The sequence below is a fragment of the Onthophagus taurus genome, chromosome 10, assembly GCF_036711975.1.
Source record: "Onthophagus taurus isolate NC chromosome 10, IU_Otau_3.0, whole genome shotgun sequence".
NCBI lineage: Eukaryota > Metazoa > Arthropoda > Insecta > Coleoptera > Scarabaeidae > Onthophagus > Onthophagus taurus.
This window is the reverse complement of record NC_091975.1, coordinates 14,703,405-14,728,065: the sequence shown is the minus strand read 5'-3', so window position 1 is coordinate 14,728,065 and position 24,661 is coordinate 14,703,405. Positions and strand designations below refer to the sequence as shown.

At 35.9% G+C, this 24,661-nt stretch overlaps 2 protein-coding genes across 2 annotated transcripts; both read left to right on the top strand.

Moving 5' to 3' along the window:
• The first annotated feature begins 1,230 nt into the window (after positions 1-1,230).
• Positions 1,231-2,028, top strand: LOC139431606 (uncharacterized). The gene has a single exon (XM_071199605.1). The coding sequence runs from the start codon at positions 1,231-1,233 to the stop codon at positions 2,026-2,028; it is 798 nt and encodes a 265-aa protein (XP_071055706.1).
• Positions 2,029-20,320: 18,292 nt separating this feature from the next.
• LOC139431605 (dynactin subunit 1-like) lies at positions 20,321-21,944 on the top strand. Its single transcript, XM_071199604.1, has 2 exons — positions 20,321-20,326; positions 21,444-21,944. The coding sequence occupies exons 1-2, from the start codon at positions 20,321-20,323 to the stop codon at positions 21,942-21,944; spliced, it is 507 nt and encodes a 168-aa protein (XP_071055705.1).
• Positions 21,945-24,661: the final 2,717 nt, after the last annotated feature.

Sequence of the window (24,661 nt, the reverse complement as noted above, 5' to 3'; positions counted from 1 at the left end):
GTTTGACCCTCTGGGATGGCTGGCACCCATCGTAATTACTGCGAAGCTATTTATGCAAGAACTTTGGCTAAAAAAGATCGATTGGGATGAAAAATTACCAGACGAATTTGTGAAGCGATGGTGTACATTTATAAAACAATTTCATTCAGTCTCTGAAATTGCTGTACCTCGTTGGCTCGGATTATCTAATCATGTTAGTGTTATTGAAATTCACGGGTTTAGTGATGCTTCCCAGCAAGCTTTGGCCGCGGTCGTATATTTACGCGTAATATCAAATAATAACAGTCACTATCGTATCGGCTAAAACTAAGGTTGCACCACTTAAACGAATAACAATTCCGCGACTTGAACTTTGTGCCGCGTTAATGCTTGTAAAGTTGGTGCATCGTGTTCAAAAAACATTAAAATTGAGTGATCATATTCACCTTTGGACCGATTCTACTATTGTACTTCATTGGATTACCAATCACCCGTCACGATGGAAGGAATTTGTATCCAATCGAGTAGCTGAGATCCAGGAACTATCCTCTGCTCAATGGGATCACGTTGTTTCTGAAGAAAATCCTGCTGATTTGTGGTGTGTTACCTTCCGAGCTTCCAAATCTTCGGTTTTGGTGGAGAGGACCTGAATGGCTTAATCTACCGAATCTATCCTGGCCACAATCTATACCAAGTTGTTCTGAATCCGAAAATTTCGAAGAGCGAAACAGTCATACGTCAGTAATTACATCAACACTAACCTGTTGGGACCTCATAGAGCGCTATTCCTCTCTCACAAGATTATTACGCGTCACTGCCTGGTGTTTAAGGTTTGTAAAACAATGTAATAATAAATGTTTGGATTCAGTTTCAGCGGTATTGTCTACTTCCGAAATTAATGATGCTTTACTGGTTTTGGTAAAACATGTTCAAAAAATATATTTTGCACCTGAAATTTCCATATTGATGTCTACTCAATCACTGCCTCGATCAAATCGTCTCCATCGTCTAATACCATTCATCGATGGTAACGGATTTTTGCGACTTAGTGGAACGCTTCAATTTACTAATTTCAATTGGAACGAGAAGCATCCTCTTATTCTTCCAAAGATGTCATCATTCACCACACTGGTTATCAGATATCATTTACTCAATCTTCATGGCGGTACACAAGTAACTCTGGCTTCTCTGCGTCGGCAGTTTTGGATTTTGGGTGGGCGTTTACCAGTCCGATCTTTTATTGACAAATGCATGGTGTGTGCTCGTCAGAGAACAATTACTGGTCAACAATTAATGGGCCAACTCCCAAAATCACGTATTATTCCATCTCGTTCATTTTTGAACACTGCTGTCGATTATGCTGGGCCCTTTTCATTGCGTACACTGCGTGGACGTGGCGGTAAGATTTACAAGGGCTATCTGATCATTTTTGTTTGTCTCAGCACATCAGCTATTCATCTTGAAGTCGCCACAGATTATACTTCTTCGGGGTTTATCGCAGCATATAAGCGTTTTGTTGGAAGAAGAGGAATCGCTGCTACAATCACAAGTGATTGTGGGACAAACCTTGTTGGTGCTGACCGAGAACTCCGCAACCTCTTCAATTCAGCATCTGAACAATGGAAATCTATTGCAAATCTATTGGCGAACGATGGAACTCAATGGATTTTCAACCCTCCTGGAGCACCTCATTTTGGCGGAAAATGGGAGGCAGGCGTTAAGTCCGTCAAATATCATCTCAAGCGAGTTATCGGGGATGGATCTCTATCCTTCAAAGAATTTACGACATTATTAATTGAAATTGAAGCTATTTTAAATTCACGACCGTTGTGTCCAATATCTGATGACCCAAACGGTATTGACGTTCTAACACCTGGACATTTTTTAATTGGAACTGCTCTCACATCCATCCCGGAACCATCTACACTTGATATCAATATATCAAGACTATCAAGGTCAACATCAGAGTCAACATCGGATACATCACTACTTCCAGATGAGTGTAGATCATTCAGGGAATTATTATCGGCCTTCAGATCTTTAGCATGATACGTTCCTAGAGATTTACCACTTGCATCCATCAACTCATACGTCCAGGGAGACACTACAGATTTAATACGATAAGGACCCACGAACTTAGGAGCCGATTTAGCGTTAAAGTATTTCGAAGCATCAGACAGTATAAAATTTCGTTTCCAAACAGAATCATTCACTTTATATTTCACCACGCGTTTCCTTAGACTATACCTATTTTGAGTACGAGTTATAGACTGTTTCTTTTTATTTAGGATGGTTTTCGGAAGAAGTTCATAAGAATCTGGTGATAGTTGGGTACTACTAGATCGGTCAGGATTGATAAAGGAATCCTCTTTTAAATCGATAGGGTTTTTAAATAGGTCACCATATTACACATGTTCTCTAACACAGAAGGTAAAGAAAGGAGAACATCCTATAACATCGTGTTTCGCAGTTCTAATTGCACAACCAATCTTCGCGAGATTAACATCCCAAAGACGCTGATTTTCTTTAACATAAGATGAAATCATTGTTTTTAATACCCTATTTTTTATTCTTTCTGCAGGATTTGCTCTAGGATGATACTAGCCGTATAAAGAATACTGGTTCTATACTGGTTACATAGTTTGGTAAAGATTTTACTTCCAAATTGTATATCATTGTCCGTGATAAGATACTGAGGAGCATCGAACAGTAAGAAAATATTATTCTCCATAATTTCAACCACCTTATCTGCAGTGACACTACGTAGAGGAAAGAAACAAGCAAACTTAGTGAAGCAATCGGCAATCACCAAGATAAAACTATTGCCCTTAGAACATCTAGGCAAGGGACCAACGATATTACAACAAAGAACCTGCCATGGGTAAGAAGGAATAACACGAGGAGCATAGAAACCAGCACTTTTGTTCAATTTTATGAGCAGCGCAAACAGTACACCGTCTAATATATTTGGAGACATCCGCACGAAGTGATGGCCAATAAATGTATTGATTAATTAGAGCAATCATGGTTTTCGGAAATAATACATTTCCTCTGGGACTTGGGTATGAGCATCCGCCAGTCTCCCAGAAGAAAGTTCGAAAGATCGGTATGTCTCACTCGTTTATAAACAAACTCACCCTGAACAAACCAAGAAGGACACTTCCTAGGAGCATTCGATATTTTCGACCACAAATCAAGATACCATGGATCCGAAATAGGAAGAGCGATAGTACTATTCGACGACGCAACATTAACCGAATTCAAAGTAGGCACCGAACGAGAAAGTAGATCCGGCACAACATGATCCTTTCCTTTTCTGTGAGTGATAGTACGTAAACTTATATTGCTGAAGCTTGATTGCCCACCGAGCCAAACGACCAGAGGGATTCTGAAGTCTATTCAACCACACGAGTAAATAGTGGTCCGTAACAACAGTAAAATGAGAACCCTCGATATAAGGACGAAATTTTTCAATAGCTCACAATACAGCTAAACACTCTTTTTCAGTTGTAGAATAACTTCGCTCGGCTTTATTCAATGAACGACTAATATAGCTGATAACCTGTTCACCACCCTCAGCTTCCTGACTCAAGACCGCACCAACACCAAAATCAGAGGCATCAGTTTGGACAGAAAAAGGAAGAGAAAAATCAGGACATGAGAGAATCGGAGCTGAAATCAGTTGTTGCTTCAGTAAGGAAAACGATTTCTCACATTCGTAAGACCTCAAGAAAGCAGTACTTTTCTTAGTTAAGTTAGTTAGGACTCCTCTAACTACACTAAAATTGTCGAAAAGTTCGGTATGAAACGTCTATACCAACCCGTCATTCATTTAGGAGCCTGTAAATTAAGAATCGCTGAAACCTTATCCGGGTCAACCAACAATCCACTATTATTCACCACATAGCCCAGATATTTTAATTCAGGTCTACAGAAATGACATATCTCCTTCTTGAGAGTTAAATTAGCACCAGCCAGGCGAACAAAGATCTCCGATAAAACCTCAACATGTTTTTCAAAAGTCGGTGTACATCTCCACGATACAACATGCAACAAGCCATGTATTTACCATGACGAGGATCGCATTTTACCATTTGATTGGCAGGTTGATAACAGGCATTAGTGACTTCACCTACAGAAAGTTGTTCATGGTAGGCTTTTTCAGTAGAAATAACAGGTGCATATGTAACAAGAGGGAAATGAATGCGAGGATATTTAACCAAATTTGTTTGGAATTCGGTAAGGTCGATATTGAGAGCACCATCGAAACGTAAAGAGCCGGTGATGGAAGAAACGATTTGGGCGATCAAACGATTCAAGTTGGTGTATGAAGGGCGTTCGATATCCAAATTACGTCTTCAGATATCATAGATGTCTTCATTATCGACCATAAGTATAACTGGTACATCTTCTACATTGATTGATTTTATTATCACCTCAGTTAATGATGTTACTGACTCTGGTGTTGTTGATATACACAATGTTGCAGATCGTCACATGGTATATGTGTTCTTGAATCTCGCTTCTGTGGATGGTGGTGTGCCGCGACTGGTGTCATTCCGTGATTTTCACAGTTTTAATGTTGATGCTTTCTCTTCCGATCTTAGTGCTATTCCCTGGCATCATGTAACTCAATTAAGCAGTATTAGTGACAAAGTTGACTTTATAAATTTTCATATTCTTTCGCTGTTTGATGTGCATGCCCCGGTGCGTACTGTTATTCTGCGTCGTAAACATAAGCCATGGATAACAGAAAATATTAAGTTGCTGTTTAAATTGAGGAATAAGGCATATTCTAAATATAGATCCCAGCCAAATGAAAGCAATTTTAATTACTATAAACAATTGCGTAATTATGCAAATGGTGCCATTAGGAGGGAGAAAAGGGCATACATTGATCACTTCTTTCAGGGCAGGCATGCGCAAGACATGTGGAGTTTTTAAGCTTTGGTGCTTTTGCATCCATGGGTGCTATCCCTGCGAGAAATCGTGTTTCTAAATATTTTAATATTTTAGAACCATTTTCAAAAAATCATAACTCATCGATTTTAAAATACCAAAATGAATCTTTTGCCAATTTATAACGCAAAGAACCTACTTTTTAACAAAATAAAAGATTTGAGCGCAATTTGATTAGTTTTTGAGTTAACACGTTTCAAATTAAATCGTCCTTGTAAACATTTTTGAGGTAATACATTTCTTCAGAAATTTACTTATTGTTCAGATTAAAAAATGTAGATGATAAATCAATAGTCATAATTCAAATTTTAATATTGGTACACGTATCCACATACACGTAGACTAGAAGCTAAGCTTTCTTTCCTTTTAGTTCAACATCATTCAAGATGTCGAAAACACTCGGTTTTTACCTTCTCGAAAAGTATTTGCGCAAATGCAACTCTTGGCCCACCTCGCGCGGATTTAATAAATTGGGAGCATTCATATTGATCGTAATCAACTTAATTTGGAGCTTTTATCCATTTTTTATAAAACTTACAAGTGAGTGTGTTACAACAACAATAATTAAGTATACATTAATATGGTTATTTTAACGAATTTAGATTACAAGAAGGACTTTCTTAATATATTATTTTATCTGGAATTTCTTGCTATGTCTACAATTATTCTGATTAATACCATTCAAGCTTTGCGAAAACGATATGAGTTGCTCGAAATGATTACCACATTAAGTGATATTAAACAACTCGTTCACCATAAAAGATTTAAATTTATTGAAGAAAATATGAAAATTATTTTGAAATTGCTTCGCTTCGGTGGATTTCTTTTCGGATATCTTATGGCGTACTATGTTATGATACGAAATGATTGTGACAACGTCGTTAATACTAAAGTCTGCTTCATAGTGGAATATTATGTACCATTTGAATTGAAGCAGTGGGAAATAACCTTAATAATATTATTCCAAATTTATGTCATAAGCAGTGGATTGCATATCACAATTTTTGCATCAATAATGTATGCCTATTCGGTTGAATTATTAATCGTACGAATTGAAAACGTTAAAATCATGATTAACAACACACATTTAACAAGAAATAAGAAAGAAAATTTTAAGAGTTTGCGACCTATCGTCTTGTATCATCAAGATATTTTCAGGTATACTAATCTTGGAGTTTATTTTACAACCTTTACGACATCATTTATGATTTTAGAAAGTTTAAATGCGTTTACAATTTCTATGCGGGCTTTATTGCGTCTACAAAATTTTGTTTTATACTTTGGATAACAATCTCAGTCACCGCATTTCTTTTGGTTTGAGGTCTCGTATGATATAATCATTTAATTGCTAATAAACTAATTTTTATAGGAAAAGAATTTAATAAGTTGCTTTATGATGCTATCATCATCAATAGGACTATATACAGCTCACGCAATTGGACAGAGATTTACCACAGCGGTATGAACTAATGTGTTATTCACCTAAAATGTTAATAAAGTGATATTTGTTAATAGGCTGGTAGCGTTGCTGAAGATGTTTATAACTTGAACTGATTTGAAGCGGACGTTTCAACACGAAAAGATGTTTTGATATTGTTGTGTATGAGCCAAAAACCTCTCATTATGGATATTCCTCTATTCGGCGAAGTGTCACACGCAGCAGCAGCTAAAGTAAATATTTAATAATTTCTAATTGATATACATACTTAAGAATTAAAATTAATTATTAAATGTTGTTTAATTAAGGAGTACAAGAAGGTATATGTTTTCTATAATTGGATTTTACAAGTCATGAAGAAGAGAATCGCTTAAAATTAATATATTTTTATATCAATATTTAGTCCACTTATTTTTTTATTTCTATGCAAAGAATTTATATTAACATTCACTTTAAAGCAACAATAAATTTTTCGGTTATCTACTTTGTTTATTTTTTCTATGATGATGTCGATTGAGATCTATGATCTGAACATATTTATAATCCTACATAAAACTTTTTGTATTATCCTAAAATGCATTCATCTTGCTCCAATTTCAGATATAAATCGTTTCTTGACTCTTAGAAATGCAGTTGATATGACTTTTTAAAGTTTAACAAACATTTTCGGTTTTTGCTAGAATTAATCATTGACACTTTTCGATTTTACAAACAAACTTTATTATGATACGTATTACTTATTAGGCATAAAAATAAAGATCAAAATTTAAGCTTTAATTGAAGATAAACGTGGTTTCTTAATTCCTATAATCAAATTCGGTATGATTTTTTAAACTTTAACAAATATTTTTGATTCTTGCTGTAATTCAACATTGACATTTTGCGATTTTACAAACAAACTTTATCATCAAACGTATTAATAAACAAGTTTGTCCACGACTACCTTATAATATATACCTTATAATGAGTTTTCTAAAACAAAATGGTAGTCATTTTTCACGGAGTGAATAATAGTGGTGAATAATAATCATTATTCACGGTTAGCCATCTTGACCAAACTAATAATAATTATTTGAAACGTTAAAAGTTCAAAAAACGTCATTTCAATTTTTTAGGAGTGTCTAAATGTTTGACATTAAAAAACCTAAACAAATTTCTTTTTTCGTATGATTTAAGCATAAATTAATTAATTTTCGTAAAGAAAACGACTCAGGTTAATTATGCCACTCGCTACGCTCGTGACATAAACTTAACCTTCATGAATAATAGCCCTCATTATATGTTCATATAATAATATATTATTATTATTAATATTATAACTATTATTTCCACTTCAATGAATTTATATCACTTATATTATAAAAAATCTTCTCTGCGTGTCGTCTTCTCATATCTGCTTCTCAATTTCTAATGTGCATCTCCCTGGCGTTCCCTTCCCGCTGGCTAAATAGCTCCAAGTTGCCTTGAGGGGGACAAAGGAGGTACTTATAAAGATCTTAAACTTTTGAAACCAAATGTAGAACCGCGGTCTTTGTGGTTCAAACAGGGTTAGAAAAGGTGGAGTTTCAGATAAACAGGTATAAAATTGGCTAGATGTAATACAAGAACACGTGCGCAAGTGTAAATACTTTCATAAAATGCTTCAATTGTTTCGAAAAGCGAAAAGACACTAAAAATCACAATAAAAAACTAAATCGAAATCAGCAATACATAGTGATATTGTCATGCTTAACTTAGAATCTAAGGGTTGAGGAAAATTTAAAACTATATTTGTGTATTAATATATATATGGAAATGTCTGAAGTTATTAAAGTCGGTGATATCGTTTATCAGATTGCCATTACCGTTATTTTTAAATTTGTTTTTATAGTTAAGTATAAAAAGTTCTTCGTATAGGTCGAGTTCTTTGGACTTGTTTATACTTTCAATTAATTTAATATTACTTATGTTAGATGTGTGTTGGTTGTTTTGTAGGTGTTTATAGAAGGTATAGGATGTTCTATTAAGGTGTTCATGAGCTCTTATTTTTAAGTTTCTACCTGTTTGTCCTATATAGAAGTCATCACAACTGCTACAAGACATTTTGTATATGCCACTTAACTTTAACATGTCGAATTTATGCTTGTTATTGTTGTGTAGTAGCATTATTTTATTATTACTTTATTGTATTAATTAATTATTAATTTTAGTATAATGAACCCTTGTTTTTCTTTCATTTTCTTAGAAATATGCCTCGCGATCCGAACTATTTTCTTTGTTCGGATTCTTAAGAAATAAATGCAGATATCGCATTTACAATCACGTACGATGTTTCGATCCTAGATCGTGTGATACCATTTCAGCAATTTGGTATTCTCTTTTTCATTGCTCAGTTGTGACATACAATTTCATTTTCTATTGGTCAAATACGTCTTCGAATCATCGTACCACTATTGTCTATAAATAAGGAAAGATCGCGAGGAGAGATCACTTTTTATTTAACCTCTTTAATTCATACTTGTTCGACGTTTATTCACAACGTTATTTATAAATTGATTGATTAGTTTCTTACCTGAATTGAAGGCCGGGATGATGTTAAATTTGGATAGGTTTTTTTCCTATTTTAAATGAAATAAATAAATTTGAAATAAATCTTTCCTGTTTTCTGAAACCCCACCTTTTCTAACCCTGTTTGAACCACAAAGACCCCAGTTCTACATTTGGTTTCAAAAGTTTAAGATCTTTACCCTACAACAAAGAATATTAATTTTTGGTCGTATTAAACGTTTTCCTACACCTCAAATTTATCGAGAATGTTTAACATCTTTTTTAATACCTAAACAAATTGACGGTAAATATGTTTTCTAATAATGTTTTAATAGTATTGATTAATAGTATTTTAATAGTGTTGATTTTAACTTTTAAATTTTAATATGTCCTGTGAAATAAGTTTTGTTCAATGTATTATAATGTTTAATTAAGACACTCACCTAGTTTGAATGTTTTATGTTTTGTAGTCGTGCCTGAGGACGAATAATTTCTATTCGAAATACGATAAATTCGTATAGCACTACAAGCACCGAAAACATAAATAAATAAACATTTTCATCATCTAAATAGAAGAAACTTTATTTTCTACCACCCTAATAACAGAATATGTTATGAAATAGGCGATAAGAAATGCAGCATAACGAATCGTTTTAAATAAAATTTTAAAATTTCTTTTGAAGTGTTTAACTCTTTGAACTTCCACCTGGTTAAAATCACTCAATAAATTGAACATTTTAAAGAATCGGTGTCGATTTCGCAATAGTTGAACGTTAGTAGATATTAATAATCCTCCCATTGTAATAAATTCCATGTGAAATAAAAATTTCGCATAATTAATCTTGTAATCTGAAATAGTTAAAATGTAAATAAAGGTATACGTATACCCCGTTCATTTTTTACTTATAAATGTTGATATAAATGGGCAGATTCCACAAATTATATTTATACCAATCAAAATTATCGGTCCAAAACCGCGTAGTCCTTGCTGTGTTGGCAAAGATTGGTATTTTAGCAAATATTCTTGTAAAAGGTAAAACCCGAATGTTTTCGACATATTTAAAGCGAGCGAACTAAAACGATTGAATGAAACGGTTAAGTTTTTATATTTAATATCATTCAGAAAGCTATTAGAGTTTAAAAATTTATTCATATCGGTTTGTGCTTAATAACGCTTGATGATCTATCTTATCAATTCATCGCGTGCTCTATTAAATATAAATTGTTTTTATAAATTATTTTTATCACTTCTTTTATTACTTCTAATGCGATTTGCTGGCGGAATTGCAAAGTTGTACAAAATGTGCTATCGTTTCTACATTAATTTCTCCTCTTATTTGATTGCTACGTTTTTTTATTTAATGTTTCTAAGTTAATCTACTACAGTTACATAATAAAATACTTAACCTATGATAATTACTTTATTATAATAGAGACTTGTGATTCGATTTTAAATAATCTTTCATAAACTTGATACGTGTTTTAAATTGAAGCTTAAATATTCTACCTTATGACATGATGCTAATACACTGTTGGAAATAATTCACGAGCACACTTATATAATCTGAACGCATGAAGATAAATCTATAATATTTGAGGAGCATAAAGGTTTACTGTAGACGAGTTTATTCAGCGAGTTTCGAGTTTTTCTGTCGTGTTATTGTTGACTGAGCCGCCCTTCCAAGTGAAAGATTCCTTCGCTATGGAGACCGAATGGGTGGGATACACCGGTTGTTTTTAGTGTGGTGTGAGGGACCAATTTGTTGTTGCACTCTGTGCGCAATGGAAGGGCGATCGCATTACTTAAGCGAGGAATGGTTGTGGGTATGCACATTGAGGGTGTATCGTTCCGTGAAATTGCACGTTATCTCGAGCGGTCGTTATCTGCAGTGCAATGGGCATGTCGAAAATGGTCTGCGCTAGGACATACACACACCCAGCCGGGGCCGGGACCACAGCACGCGAGTATCGCGCCCTTCTGCTCAGCGCTTTAGAGTGGTGTACGTCCTCCTCAAGGCAACTTGGAGCTATTTGGCCAGCGAGAAGGGAAGGCGCACTTATCGCGCGCGTCGTGCGATACAGCGGATTCCACTAACACCCGAGCACCGCCGCATACGTCACCAGTGGGTCGACGCTAGACATTGGTAAGTTGCCGAGTGGAGGGACAATTTATTTTACGACTAACCAAGATTTGAATTGAGTACCGGTCACGCGCGAATTTTGGTTCGTCGGAGACGTGATGAGCCAACCGCCAACCGGACATCATGGGTTACACATGGTGGACGTACACGTCTGCCTCATATGCAGCAGACAATGGCGGGTCAACGATACGTAGATGAGGTGCTACGACCCGTTGTGCTTCCCTACGTTTGACGACGCCCACTTCTGTTATACATGCACAACAACGGCCGACCGCACATCATGCGTGTTGTACAGACCTTTGTAGAAGAACACCGTATACGAATGCTTCCATGGCCAGCTCGTTCTTCGGAAATGAATCCGATCGAACATATTTGGGACATAATTGGTCAAAGACTTCAACGTTATCCGGCTCCCCCGGTTAACGTTGAGGAGCTATGCAGGCGTCATGGTTGGCCATCCCTCCCGCTACAATACAGCGTCTTATCGACTCTATGCCACGTTGTGTAGCGATGGTACGCGCTGTTCACGAGGGATACTCTCGCTATTGATATATCCCCTCCCAGCAGAGTTGCGCCGCTCTCCATGTGAGGGTAAATTAACCCACTTTAGTACTTCCATACCAAATTTCATAGCGCTAGACACACGTGTTCAGACTATACAGGGTGTGTTCGTGAATTATTTGCAACAGTGTAATAACATATTATTTAACTATAAGATAATATTATTGAAATTTTTATGTAAAAATCATGAAGGAAGAAATTGCCAAATTTATAAATTAAAAATGATTTTTAAAAATACTTATCCCCTGTATTTTTAAGAATCATGATTAAAGTCTTCTAAATTAAAGCTTAAAGATTCTAGTTTATGATAAGATATAAAAATTATAAGATGTTATTATTGAAAATTCTAGGAATAAATTATTAAAGAAGAAATTGACAAATTCGCCTGCATCTGATGCATCTATCGAAACGTGCGATTGATATTTGACGAAGATGACGTGGACGAAATCGTGGTAGTAAGGGCGGAGGCACTGAATGGTCTCAGCCCGAGAAAATATTCAGGCAACGACGGAATTCAGACCAGAGTGGAGGAACTGAAGGTTATACCAGACGTCTAGTTCGGATTTCGAACCCAACAGATCACCGTTCTGCAGTCTCACGTTCTCACGTCTCCGACGGATTCATTCGCTTTGAATACACTAGAGCAGATTTTCTATACGTTAGGCTGTTATTCAAGATGCACCAGGAGGTTGATGCATCCTCTCGGCCACAGCTATGCTACAACTAGTTTGGTCGTTCAACAAGATGAATAAGATGCCTCTACGACAACCCTGAACAATTGACCATCTTCGACGAAGTCATTCTCTGGCGCCACATAACCAAGTAGTAGAGCCATATACAAGCCAACACAGTTCGTGCGCGACAGATAAGGTCATAACTCACTTATTTGTATACCTACATGCCTCAAAACCGTATACCTTTTTGTGTATAATAACTTATTATACACAGAAAGGATATATCGATATATCTTTTAACTGTGTTAAGAAATAGTCGAGACCGGCGCGGGAAAAATCTTAGACGCTTATAGAAAGTTACTTAAAAACGCGGGTGTTAGAAAAAAACTGTCAAAAAGGAAAAATCTTACTGTTCTTGTAGAATAAGTAGAAGTATCTCTTCGAATAGCAAATAAAAGCCGAAGTGCTTCTATCGAACGTGTGTATTAACACGATTGAATCTACTTTTTAACGAAAATTACACGGAACGATTTATTATGCTTTTTGATGTCAACTACAACAACTCGTGAGAACAACTGAATAACAATAACGAATAAAATACGGAACGGCCGACTAATTAACTTAAATTATAAAAACTTTGAACAAACTGAACTTTTTTTTTAGATATATCGAAGACATTAACAGTTCATTGAGAAACGTCGAAGGATAAGCTTAGTAATTGTTTTCATCTAGGTGAACACGTTGAAACACAAGACACATTTTTAATAACTTTCTCAAAATTACATGACATTCTCAAGTTAATTGACCTCCTCCACTCTTCATCGAATCTCCTCCGACCCCCAAAAGAATCGCCGATTCAAGAACCTCCTCCTAGAACGCAGGTTCGAGGAGGAGGTTCTTGAATCGGCGAATCTATACTACTTGGTTCGTTTATTTACGAATATACACTGTAGGAAATAATTCACGAGCACACCCTACCGTTACTTAAGCGAGTTTGAGCGAGGAATGTTTGTGGGTATGCACTTGAGGGTGTATCGTTCTGTGAAATTGCGCGTCGTCTCGAGCGGTCGTTATCGGCAGTGCAACGGGCATGGTGAGAATGGTCTGAGGTAGGACATAGGTACCTTCAGCCGCGGCCGGGACGGCCCTGCGCGTCCCCAGCACACGAGGATCACGCTCTTGTGCTCAGCGCTTTAGCGTCGTGTGTGTCCTCCTCAAGGCAACTTGGAGCTGTTTGGCCACTGGCAGGGGAAGGTGCACTCACTACGCGAACTGTACGGCGACGTTTGGTAGATAGTGGACTGGCGCGCGCGTCATGCGGTACAGCGGATTCCAGTAACATCCGATCACCGCAGCATATGTCACGAGTGGGTCGACGCTAGGCATTAGTAGATTGCCGAGTAGAGGGACATTTTGTTTTCCGACGAATCAAGATTCGAATTGAGCACCGGTGATGCGCGAATTTTATCGTCTACTCGAGCAGTGTGTGCAAGAACGCCCTATCCACTGACAACCGAGCATTATGGTATCGGGTGCGATTACATATGGCGGAGGTACACGTCTGCTGCGTGTATAGCAGACCATGACGGGTCAACGAAGCGTAGATGAGGTGCTACGGTCCGTTGTGCTTCTCTACGTTCGGCGGCTCCCAGGTCTGCTATACATGCACGACAACGTACGACAGCACATCGGGCGTTTTTTGTGCAGACCTTTGTGGAAGAGCACCGTATACGAATGCTTCCATGGATAGCTCGGTTTCCGCATCTGAATCCGATCGAATATGTTTGGGACATGACTGGTCGGAGACTTCTACGTTATCCGGCTTCCTCGGCTAACGTTGAGGAGCTATGGAGGCGAGTTGAGGTGGCATGGTTGGCCATCCCTCTCGCTACAATATAGCGACTTATAGACTCCATGCCACGTCGTGTAGCGATGGTACGCGAAGCTCACGGGGGATACTCTCGCTATTGATGTTTCTCCTCCTAGCAGAGTTGTGCCGTTCTCCATGTGAGAGTAAGTTACACTACTTCCATTCCAAATTTTATTGCGCTAGACACACGCGTTCAGATTATACAGGGTGTGCTCGTGAATTATTTCCAACAGTGTATTAAGGCCGATTACTTATTTGATCGTAGATCGAACCGATATTTTCGGATTTAAGGGTTAACTTCACGCTTCGTCCATTACAACTTTTGGTAAGGTTTTTTCTTTTATAAAATACACAAGTTTAATGTTCGTATACTTTATTCCCTAGACTTCTTGTGACAGAAGAAAGTGTTGCCGTGAGATTTCGTAAGGACTTCTTTTTTTCTCTTTGGAGAGTATTTCTTAATTAGTCCCTTCGTTGGGTTTTCTGGTTGACCTTGAGTTTCCTGCGTCAAGGTTATTGTGCGTCGCATTTCGCAGTACCATCAACTAACGTTGTCATCCGAACCTTAACCTAACCTCTTATTTGGTTTTACACCAAGGTCTATAGAACATAAGGTTACCCAATACCGATTCTCCTCCTCTGAGAGGCAAGGTGGGTCAGTGACGTAGCTGGTTCTATGAACAACACAACACGATGCGATGTTTCAATATTTTATATAGACTGTACCACAGTATAGGCACGTATAGGCTATCTTTTATTCTAACTGTATCGAACCAGTGACGTCAATTTGCGGGGTAATAATCGATACTACAGAGGCATAGGGAATGAGGTAACCTTATGTTCTATAAACCTTGGTTTTACACGACGAACTACTTCGACAACGAATTGGAATGAAATTGATTCTGGATAACTGACGAATTCATACCACGGATTTCTATATCATTTTGAGATAAGTTTTCTTCTTAACGTTTCTATTTTAATAATTTTTTTTGTTATAAATAATTTAACTTAAATTTTTGCTGATCTTAATTATTAATAATTAATTTAACTGAATTAATGTTTTAAATATTCAAATAATATTCAATAATAGTATATATTCAAATTAAATATCAGAGAGAGATAATCATAACTAAATCTGTGAATTTTTGAGGTTATTTCATTTTATTTGTGATTTTGACTCTCCAGATTTTGGTTGTTTTTGTTGACCAATAGAGTCCCTGATTGAAGTCAAAGATAGCTATCTATGTCTTACGTTCACTATTAAATATCATTCATTTTAAACTTTGAAATTTTATTAATATCATTATCCTTATTTTTTTTTGTGAGAATAGAAGTAAGACACTCTTTAACCTTTAGAGGGCCGGGATTTTAGGTAACATATTGTCTGAAGAAAATCGATACAAAATGTACTTCATATGATATATTTATCATATACAAAGTACTGATAACATAGACCACCACTTAAGTGGTGGGCCCGGACCGCAAAGGTAAGAAAAAATTTTCAAGTTTTCAAATTTGAACAGAAAGATTTCTAAAGGGTTTGGAGATCACTGAATAAGATGGAATTATCATTTTTTATTAATTATGACATTTTATACATGGTGGCCCAATTAACTGGCAAAATACCAACGCAAATAAAAATTTTTTTTTACAGAATTCTTTACTTTTTTATCATAGATTCAGATTTTTCAATAAAAAATATAGCGTCCTATATAAAAAAATGGTCGTGACCTTCGTATGACTTTGAAAATAATGTCAATGTCAAAAAATAATACCATCGTTTTATTTCCACCTTCGTACAGAACAACTGTCATTTGAATCATTTTCATGTAAAATGTAAGATATAGGTAATAAACCTTTTTGTCTCATAGTTTGTATATAATATAATATTGTATTATGTAGAATGTTTCCTAATAATGCTCTTTTTTAGCGTTATTCTGAGCAAACGCCGTAATATTAGACTTATTTTTTGTATATTTTAATTTTTTTTTGATTACCTGATTATAGTATATAAATGTGTTATGGTAATTTAGTTTTTGTATGATATATTTCGAAACATGGTGCGACACATAAACTTTTATGACATACGTTACATTGGTACGCAGTTCGGCGCCTTTGTTTAGACATTGCGCATAATACACAATTACGTTGCAAAGATTTTCGTTGTGAGGTTTCATCTACAATTTTTGTGGGAAAATGGCGCCCCTGTAGTCGAAGATCGACGCCAGATGATGAAGGCGACGGTTCATTAGAATCTAATTTCAATAAATCCCTTACTATACATAAACGAAAGTTGGAAAAGGACGCTTTTTGCTTAGTTTTGATCATGAATAGTACATGCGCATTCATCAATATCAAATCAAGCAGATGGAAAAATAGTTTTCGGTACCACTTCATTGATTTTCTCACCGTCTCCGTCAAAGATAGCTGTCTGTCGATATTGTCAATAGCCCCATATTTTTATTGTAGTCATGAATACAACGTGGTTTTATAATGTCTTGCTGAGTTTTATAGTTTTTTTTACCAGTTGCACAAAATTCGACTTCATGAACTGTTGTTATGACAAAAACTTCTTTTTTATCCATCCATTTTAGTACCATCCAGACGTCGGTGTGGGCAACTTCTACTTCACCACGGTTTAGCTTGGATTTCAAAACGGGCATTCCTTTTCGATTTTTTTTTACAGTTCCGCAAACCCCTGTATCTCGGCTGTGCAGAAATTCTGCAAGCTGTGGTGATGAGTACCAGTTATCAATAAATAAAATATGACCCTTATTATGATATGGTTTCATGAAATGAGCTACGATATCCCCCGAAACTCTTAAGTTAAATTTATCATAATCTGTGTCTGAGCCAGTATACACAATAAAATCAAGTAAAAATCCGGTTTCACAGTCCACCAGTTCAAACAATTTGATACCAAAACGTTTTCTTTTGAGAGGTAAGTACTGCTTGAACTTTAGTCGTCCTTTCCACAAGAGTAAGCTTTCATCTATACAAAGATTTCTTCCTGCATTGATGGTATTAGAAAACTTATTTTTTAGATAGTCAATTACTGGTTTTACTTTTTTCAAAGGATGATTTATTACATCTTCATTATTAGCAAAATGAAGATATCGCAGAATTTGTAGATATCTATTTCGCGACATATAGTCCCCAAATATTGGAGTTAGCAGAAGAGGATCTTTGCTCCAATAGTCTTTCAATGCATTTTTTCGAACGTGTCCCATATTAATTGATAATGCAAAAAAAATACGTAATTCATTATCGGTCACGGGGCTCCACGGCTTCATATCCACACGATTCTTTTCGGGATTCTGGTCTTGATAAATATTGGTTTGTACTCTTATGGTATCTAGGAGAAACGAGTCAAAAAAGAATTCAAAATAATCTAATGGAGCCTTTTATTGAAATATTTTCAATAATGCAAGCTTGTCCAGTAAAGTCTTTTATTGAGGGGTAGTACCAATTGTCATAAACCACATCAACATTAGGTTCATCGGATTGATCATCTGCTGTATCAATAGCTTCAACTTTAGATTCCTCTGTCATATCCAAATCAACTTGTTCATCAACCTCCGATTCACCACTACTCCAAGTTTCATTTTCGATATTCATTGCTATATGTATAAAATTAATTTCAATTTGAGAGTATTTATGTTGCAGCTAATGCGAAATTTATATAGAAAATAAAAAATATATTTATGAAGAAAAGAAAGAAATAATGAATTTATACAGAAAATATATAAAATTATAAAAATAAAATTATATAATGTATATACAAATTTATATAGAAAATAAAAAATATATTTATGAAGAAAAGAAAGAAATAATTAATTTATACAGAAAATATATAAAATTATAAAAATAAAATTATATAATGTATATACAAATTTATATAGAAAATAAAAATATTTTTATCAAGAAAAGAAAAAATGTTGAAACCAGTTCAAAAATAAGAATAACACGTGAAGAACAGGTCGAAGTCTGATAATATGGGTCGTGATAGCCGTGGGTATATGCCTTAGCCGAGTCCAAATAAACGTGCAGCGCAACGAGGTGAGGTTGCGCTCACTATAGAGATACACTTGCTAGCTAAGCTTATAAAATATTTTTACAAGTGTTCGAAGAAGTCTTTAGTTGCATATGCATATTATCAGCGTATAAAACTTGAATACAATTATTTGTTTTCCACCACCACTTAAGTGGTGGTCCCGGTCCTCTAAAGGTTAAGAATCGATTGCAAATACGACCCAGATTAATCTGCGCTTGCCATCGACCAAAGCGGAACCCATCAAATCGGAGTTAGCGTGGTCGGTGGCAAAAATAATTGTTTAATATGGTCATTTCTACAAGTAACGAAACACTTGGAAGAGTTAGTCATAGTTGCTTGAGTTGTGTAAAAAATTTTAAGACACAAATGAATCCATAAACAGCCAAAAATTATTGAATTAATGAAGATATCAACGTCAATATTACCAAATAAAATCTTTGTTAATAAAATATTTATGTAGATAAAAGTAGGGTTCGCTTGTAATTATGTATTTAGATTTTTAGAAGGACAATAAACGATGGAAACGTGTTTCATTTAAAATTTCTGAATCATTATAAATAGCTTTCAAAAAATTATCACTCATCGATTTTTTAAGATACCAAAAACAATCCTAGATAATTACAGTTTTTTTAAAAATGCACGCTGACTTTTTGGTCAGTTTAACACGTGATTAATTCGTCGAAAATCCATTTTAACTGGTTTCAAACTCACACGCATCAAAGAAGGTAAATCAGACTTTGGCGTTTGTCAATAAGTCATTAAACATTTGTTTTCCATGGCACACTAGGTTAATATCGATATGATATGTATATGATATGTATATGAGCACTTTTCAAAAAACCCTAATTATTTCCCAAACTATTAATGTTAGGTATAGGACATATGCAGTATAAAAGATGTAAAATGAGACGCCAAAGACGACTAAGTAATAAAATATGGGGGATGTTATTTAAAAAAATTAAGTTATGGTACTTCCAAATTGCAAAAAGTTAACGTGCCATAGTAAAGTGACCAAACGATCTAGACAGCCGTTCTCGGCACCAAAACATACTCCATCATGTTGCTTAAGCACGTTCTGAATCTTTGATTGATGTCTCAAAAATCGAGTGTTCTCTGATTTTTTGAAGAAATGTCTTCTGGAACAGATTTTTCTAGAAAAATTCGAATAACTCAAGAACGGATGAATCAAATTGCAAAAAGTAAAGTTATTTATAATCCTTGAAAACAGACAAATCCAAATATGTAAAAATATACAGGGTGTATATTTGGTGTTCCATTTACAAAAATAAAGGAGGCGACTTCCGGTATAACCGGAGGTGCTAGAAATGTGAAAATATTTTAGTCGAAGAGAACGTAATTGATAATACTTAAGTCTGAATTCTCAAATTTTTATTTCGGCCAGAACCCCAGAAACGTCTAATGACCGGTCTCGCTGCGACACTCTGTATATATAGAATGTTCAGACATTGGCAGATAATCTACACGTAGCGACATTCTTCGTTCGATTCTAAAGAGAAAATCTTAATTGTAAAATGTTGTACCATGCGTCTTTATACGTCTTCATGAGGTCCTCAAAGGTCGGATAGTTTGTCCATAAATAATCATTCATATTCAATATCTATTGATAAATAAACTGTAATTTAGAATGAATTTTGAAAACTAGTTTTTTTTGTTATTCTCTTTAACTTTAAAATTCGTTTTTAACATTTTTTCATTATCATATCGTCATGAAAAACACATTTGGCAACATAGTAGAACAACATTTTGAGATTAAGATTTTCGATTCAGAGTCAGTTGTAGAATGTCGCCACGTGTAGATTATCCGCCAATTTCTGAACACGATGTATATATTAATATAGCCATTAAAAAAAATTCAAGTGTTATTACTCATTTGTTTTCTGAATTAAAAACAATTGAATGCAGTCTTATTATGGAAAATAAAATATTAAACAACTTTTGTATAAAACGTTTTTTTATAAAGTCAACATTTACCGAGATATATACTACGACGATACTAAGACGATCTTAATTTATTAGATTAGTTATTAGTTAATTTATTATTTATATACTAGATGTCCCATTAAAGGAACGGAGTGGCTATCTCGACGACGGTAAGGCATGGAGGTATGGGAAAAAATAGTTATAGGCAAAGTGGGCAAGAGAAATAGCTGGAAATTATTTTGAACTTCGTAATTCAGTCGCTAGAGGGCGCAACTGCCATAGAGAAACATAAAATTCCCGCAATCTCAGAAAGTTAGACGAGAGCGTTTGGTTTAATACAAATAAGGTAGAGGGCGTTGTCTGTAGCGATCACATATTTTTGTGATTTTTATGATACTATTTACTTCACAGACCCTTAGTCACCATAAAATTTGTTAAATATTAGTGAAAACCACATCTCGATATCGCCATCCGTTCTCGAATTATAGAAGAAAATGACAAAACTCGAGTGCCGTCAATCGGATCCAGTTACCTCATCGAAAAAAAAACAAATCACATATCCATAGCAACTGTAAACATGTTTAAACATTTACAATTTAAACAATTTACTAACGAAGAAGCGTATGATAGAGCGTACGATAATTTATTTTCAATGTTTCGAATATGATGCAACTGCATGGCAAAAATGTGCAATGCAATTACGACAAGGAAAGGCATTTTTCTCTAGAAATGTTTTTAAGATTGGCTTAGCGATTACGGGAAACTGGCAACGTGTAGCCCGTTCAGACATCTCTATGAATTCGTAAATCACATTGGTGCGCAATGTAATCCCACATAATCTGGGAACCCAGAAAACAATTATCCACAAGATTCCTCAACAGAATAATATGCATCTCTACCACATTGTTTTTCATCAGGCCTTAACAGATACCGAATATGATAACAGACTGAACTAGTATCAATGACTTTTAAATATGATTCGGGCAAACCAAACCTTTTATCACAAATGCTATGAATGCATGAATCATCTTTCAACAAGCTGGTGTAAACTTGCATAATATACATTCTTGGTTCGAGCAAAACCCACATCTCTTTCACCCCTTTTAGATTTTTATCTATGGGGTAGACTAAACAACCTGACTTTTCAAGAAAAACCAATAACCAGGGAAAATATGACAAAACACTAAATGCCATTAGAAACGTGTCCAGAGCCAAGACTTAAATAGCATTTTGTTTTCGTTGAAACTAGATTAAATAAATGCATCGAGGTTTATTTTGTTTATGTTGAAATTATTTTTAGGTTGACGCCGCTTTGGGTGCGGAAGAAATGGTGATTATTTTAGCCGACCAAAAATTAACTCTTGAAGAAAAAGTAGTAAAACTTGAAGAAGAAATCGCCGATTTAGAAATATTACAAGACATGAACGATCAATTAGTCGAAAGTAATGCTGAATTAGAGATGGATCTTCGCGAAGAACTCGACATGGCTCACGCTAGTACAAGAGAAGCAAAAAGGGAAAGAGATGCAGCTATGGAAACGATTGCTGATCGAGAATCAACAATTAACAAGTTTAGGGAGTTAGTACACAAACTACAAGAACAATCTTTAGATCTTCAACATCGCTTAGAAAAAGAAACTAGTAAACCAATAACAACTCTTCCTGAAATCTTAGATTTCAAAAAGATATTTATTGAAACTAAAGCTCATACTAAAGCTATGGAATCGCTGCAGATAATGCCCTCTAGCTTATTAGTTTTAAACCAATCGGTCCTACTGAAAATATCTTTTAAAAGAGCATAATACATAAAAAATATATAATATTCTCATTATGGTGTCTCTGATGATGACGCAAGCCGAAGCCGGTCAGGCAGTAAATAAAAAAGACCAGAAAACGTATTGCTTTTATTTAATTTATATTACAGAAAATAACTGTTCAACATGGATCAAACTCCCTCATCAGTTATGATGAGGGAGTTATAACCATATATACTACGGTTATATACTCCATCATCATTAATGAGAGTTCTGGACCGGAAGTGAATCCTTAATTCTGCAACTTTTGCGCATGCACGCAGGAAGTGACGGAAAATTTGAATTTTGGCGGGAAATTTGAAATTCATGTGGCGCCATCTGGTGGTGTGTAGTGAAACTAAAAAAGATGCCATCTGGTGGTGTGTAGTGAAGGGGTGGTTTACCTGATGAGCGATAGATGGCGTTGGGAAATTTGACATTCAAAATTAATGTGGCGGCATCTGGTGATGTGTAGTGAAACTAAAAAGGCGCCATCTCTTGATGTGTAGTGAAGGGGTGGTTTACCGGATGGGCCATAGATGGCGCAGCTTAAAATTTACCTGCTGACTATTTTATTGCGCCACCTAGTGGTTGGTAGTGGAACTAAACCCAAGAGGGTTCTGCACGGGGAAACGCCACCCATTTTCCAAAGTTTTTACGAAGTCGATGAGATGCGCTGGATTCAATTTTCCAACATCTTTTGATCCTTTGAATATTAAGCTCATACCTCCTAGTTCAGTAATTTCACCATCTGTAATCACCTCAGTAGTATAGCTATGTGCGTTCTGGCTCAAAATCCCATAAGATTTAACATAGGGGTCCAAATTCACATTTTATCACCACCACTACCTCCTTTCGAGGTCCTGGCCACGCCCGCATTTTAAATTCAACCAATCAGATCGTAGCATTCTCCAAGAACCCTCTTTTTGGCGGGAAATTTGAATGAGACTATCTAGATCGACGGGCCTTATCACGATGACGTCATCGTCGACACATCGAGGCCTTGATACATCCGAATTACCGGCTGGATGCTAGGGTGCGGGGTACGGGCGGACAGAGTGCGGGTGCGCGTGGGCAGGGTAGCTCAATCAGAGCATAGCATTCTCCGAGAACCCTCTTTTAGGCTGGGAATTTGAATGAGGCTACCGCCTTATCACGATGACGTTATCGTCGATACATCGAGGCCTTGACACATCCGGACACGAAGCGTTTGGCTTTAAGGTTATAAAATGGTGAATATCTCGTTAACGATGCTTGAAATCGAAAAATTCCCCCCTACAACCTCCTGTCGCCTATAACAAGCACGAACAACATGGCACGGGTGAAAACTGCCAAAAGGGCCTTATTTAGTTATCGAGCTGATGACGTCGTGCTGCCAGATCGTGTGGTGTTTGGTGGTGAACATTTACTTTTTATGTCTTTTTTTGTGTCTTTTTATGTGTCATATTGCTGCAGCTTCACAATGGAATGTTTTCGGATATTTTCCATCGTCTTGCCAAATACGGCATTGTTTATTAAATTTTTCTCGAAGTCATTAATCGCCACGGTTCTAAATTTAATGTTTAAATCTATATATGATTTCAACCAAGCCGACTGTTTAAATTCCAAAGCACGATAAATTTTTGTTAAAATTAAACCATTTTCAATCGCTTGTTGTAAATTACGATAAGGCAATACGTATCGCTCTTTATTATATAAAGTGCCCATTAATTTGGTTTGTTTTGAATTTGGCGGTGTGCGATGTTTCGGGTAAAATGGAAGGTCACAATGTGAATCATGAATGGATTCAGGGTACTCGAGATCAACTTCTAAAATGTAACCTTCAGGGTTATCCTCAGGTACATTGAAGTTGATGTTGTTTCCCTCAACCCACTTAAATCCGCCATAGGGTATATTCGACACTTTCAAAGCACTGTATATGTAATTGTTCTGATTCTGGATTTGATACACAGAAACACACACTTTTCTTTAATTTAAAATCATTTATTGTGAACAAAACGCTTATGGACGTTCGCCATCTTTACTTCGACAAGAATATACACGAATGCACCTGTTTTTAGTTGTTTCCTTAAAAACTACCGTACGCATGCGTCTCGATATTCACAGCGGCCCTCAACATTTCGGCCAGCTCAAAATAAGTACAGTTTATTTTGAAAAATACAAAAATACAAACAAAACCATTAAACACAAAATACAAACAACCAATAAAACATTAACTCTACAAATTTATTGTTGAATAAAGTTACTGAGTCGGTAACTTGCATAATTTCCTTGTTGAACGCTTCAGTATCCCCTTTTCGGTCTTGATCGTAGCCACTCGAACAGCTTCAACCTTTCCTGGGTGGACGTCGATGATGACTCCAAGTGGCCATTGCAGGGGTGGGAAGTTTTCATTTTTTACTAATACCACGTTACCTGGTTTGGCTTGACAGATTGCTTCTTGTCGCCATTTGGTTCGGCCTTGCAAATGACCAATATAATCACGGACCCATAATTTCCAAAACTGTTGCGCAATATGTTGTGTCTTCTTCCAACGTGATAATAGGTTGGTATTGCAGTCCAACATGTTTCTTTCAGGTAAAGCTTGTAGTTGACCGCCAATCAAAAAATGCCCAGGAGTGAGAGGAGTGGGATCATTAGGGTTATCACTTATCGGGTAAAGTGGATGGGAATTCATGCATGCCTCTACCTGTGCCAAAATGGTATTAAATTCATCCAAATTTAAG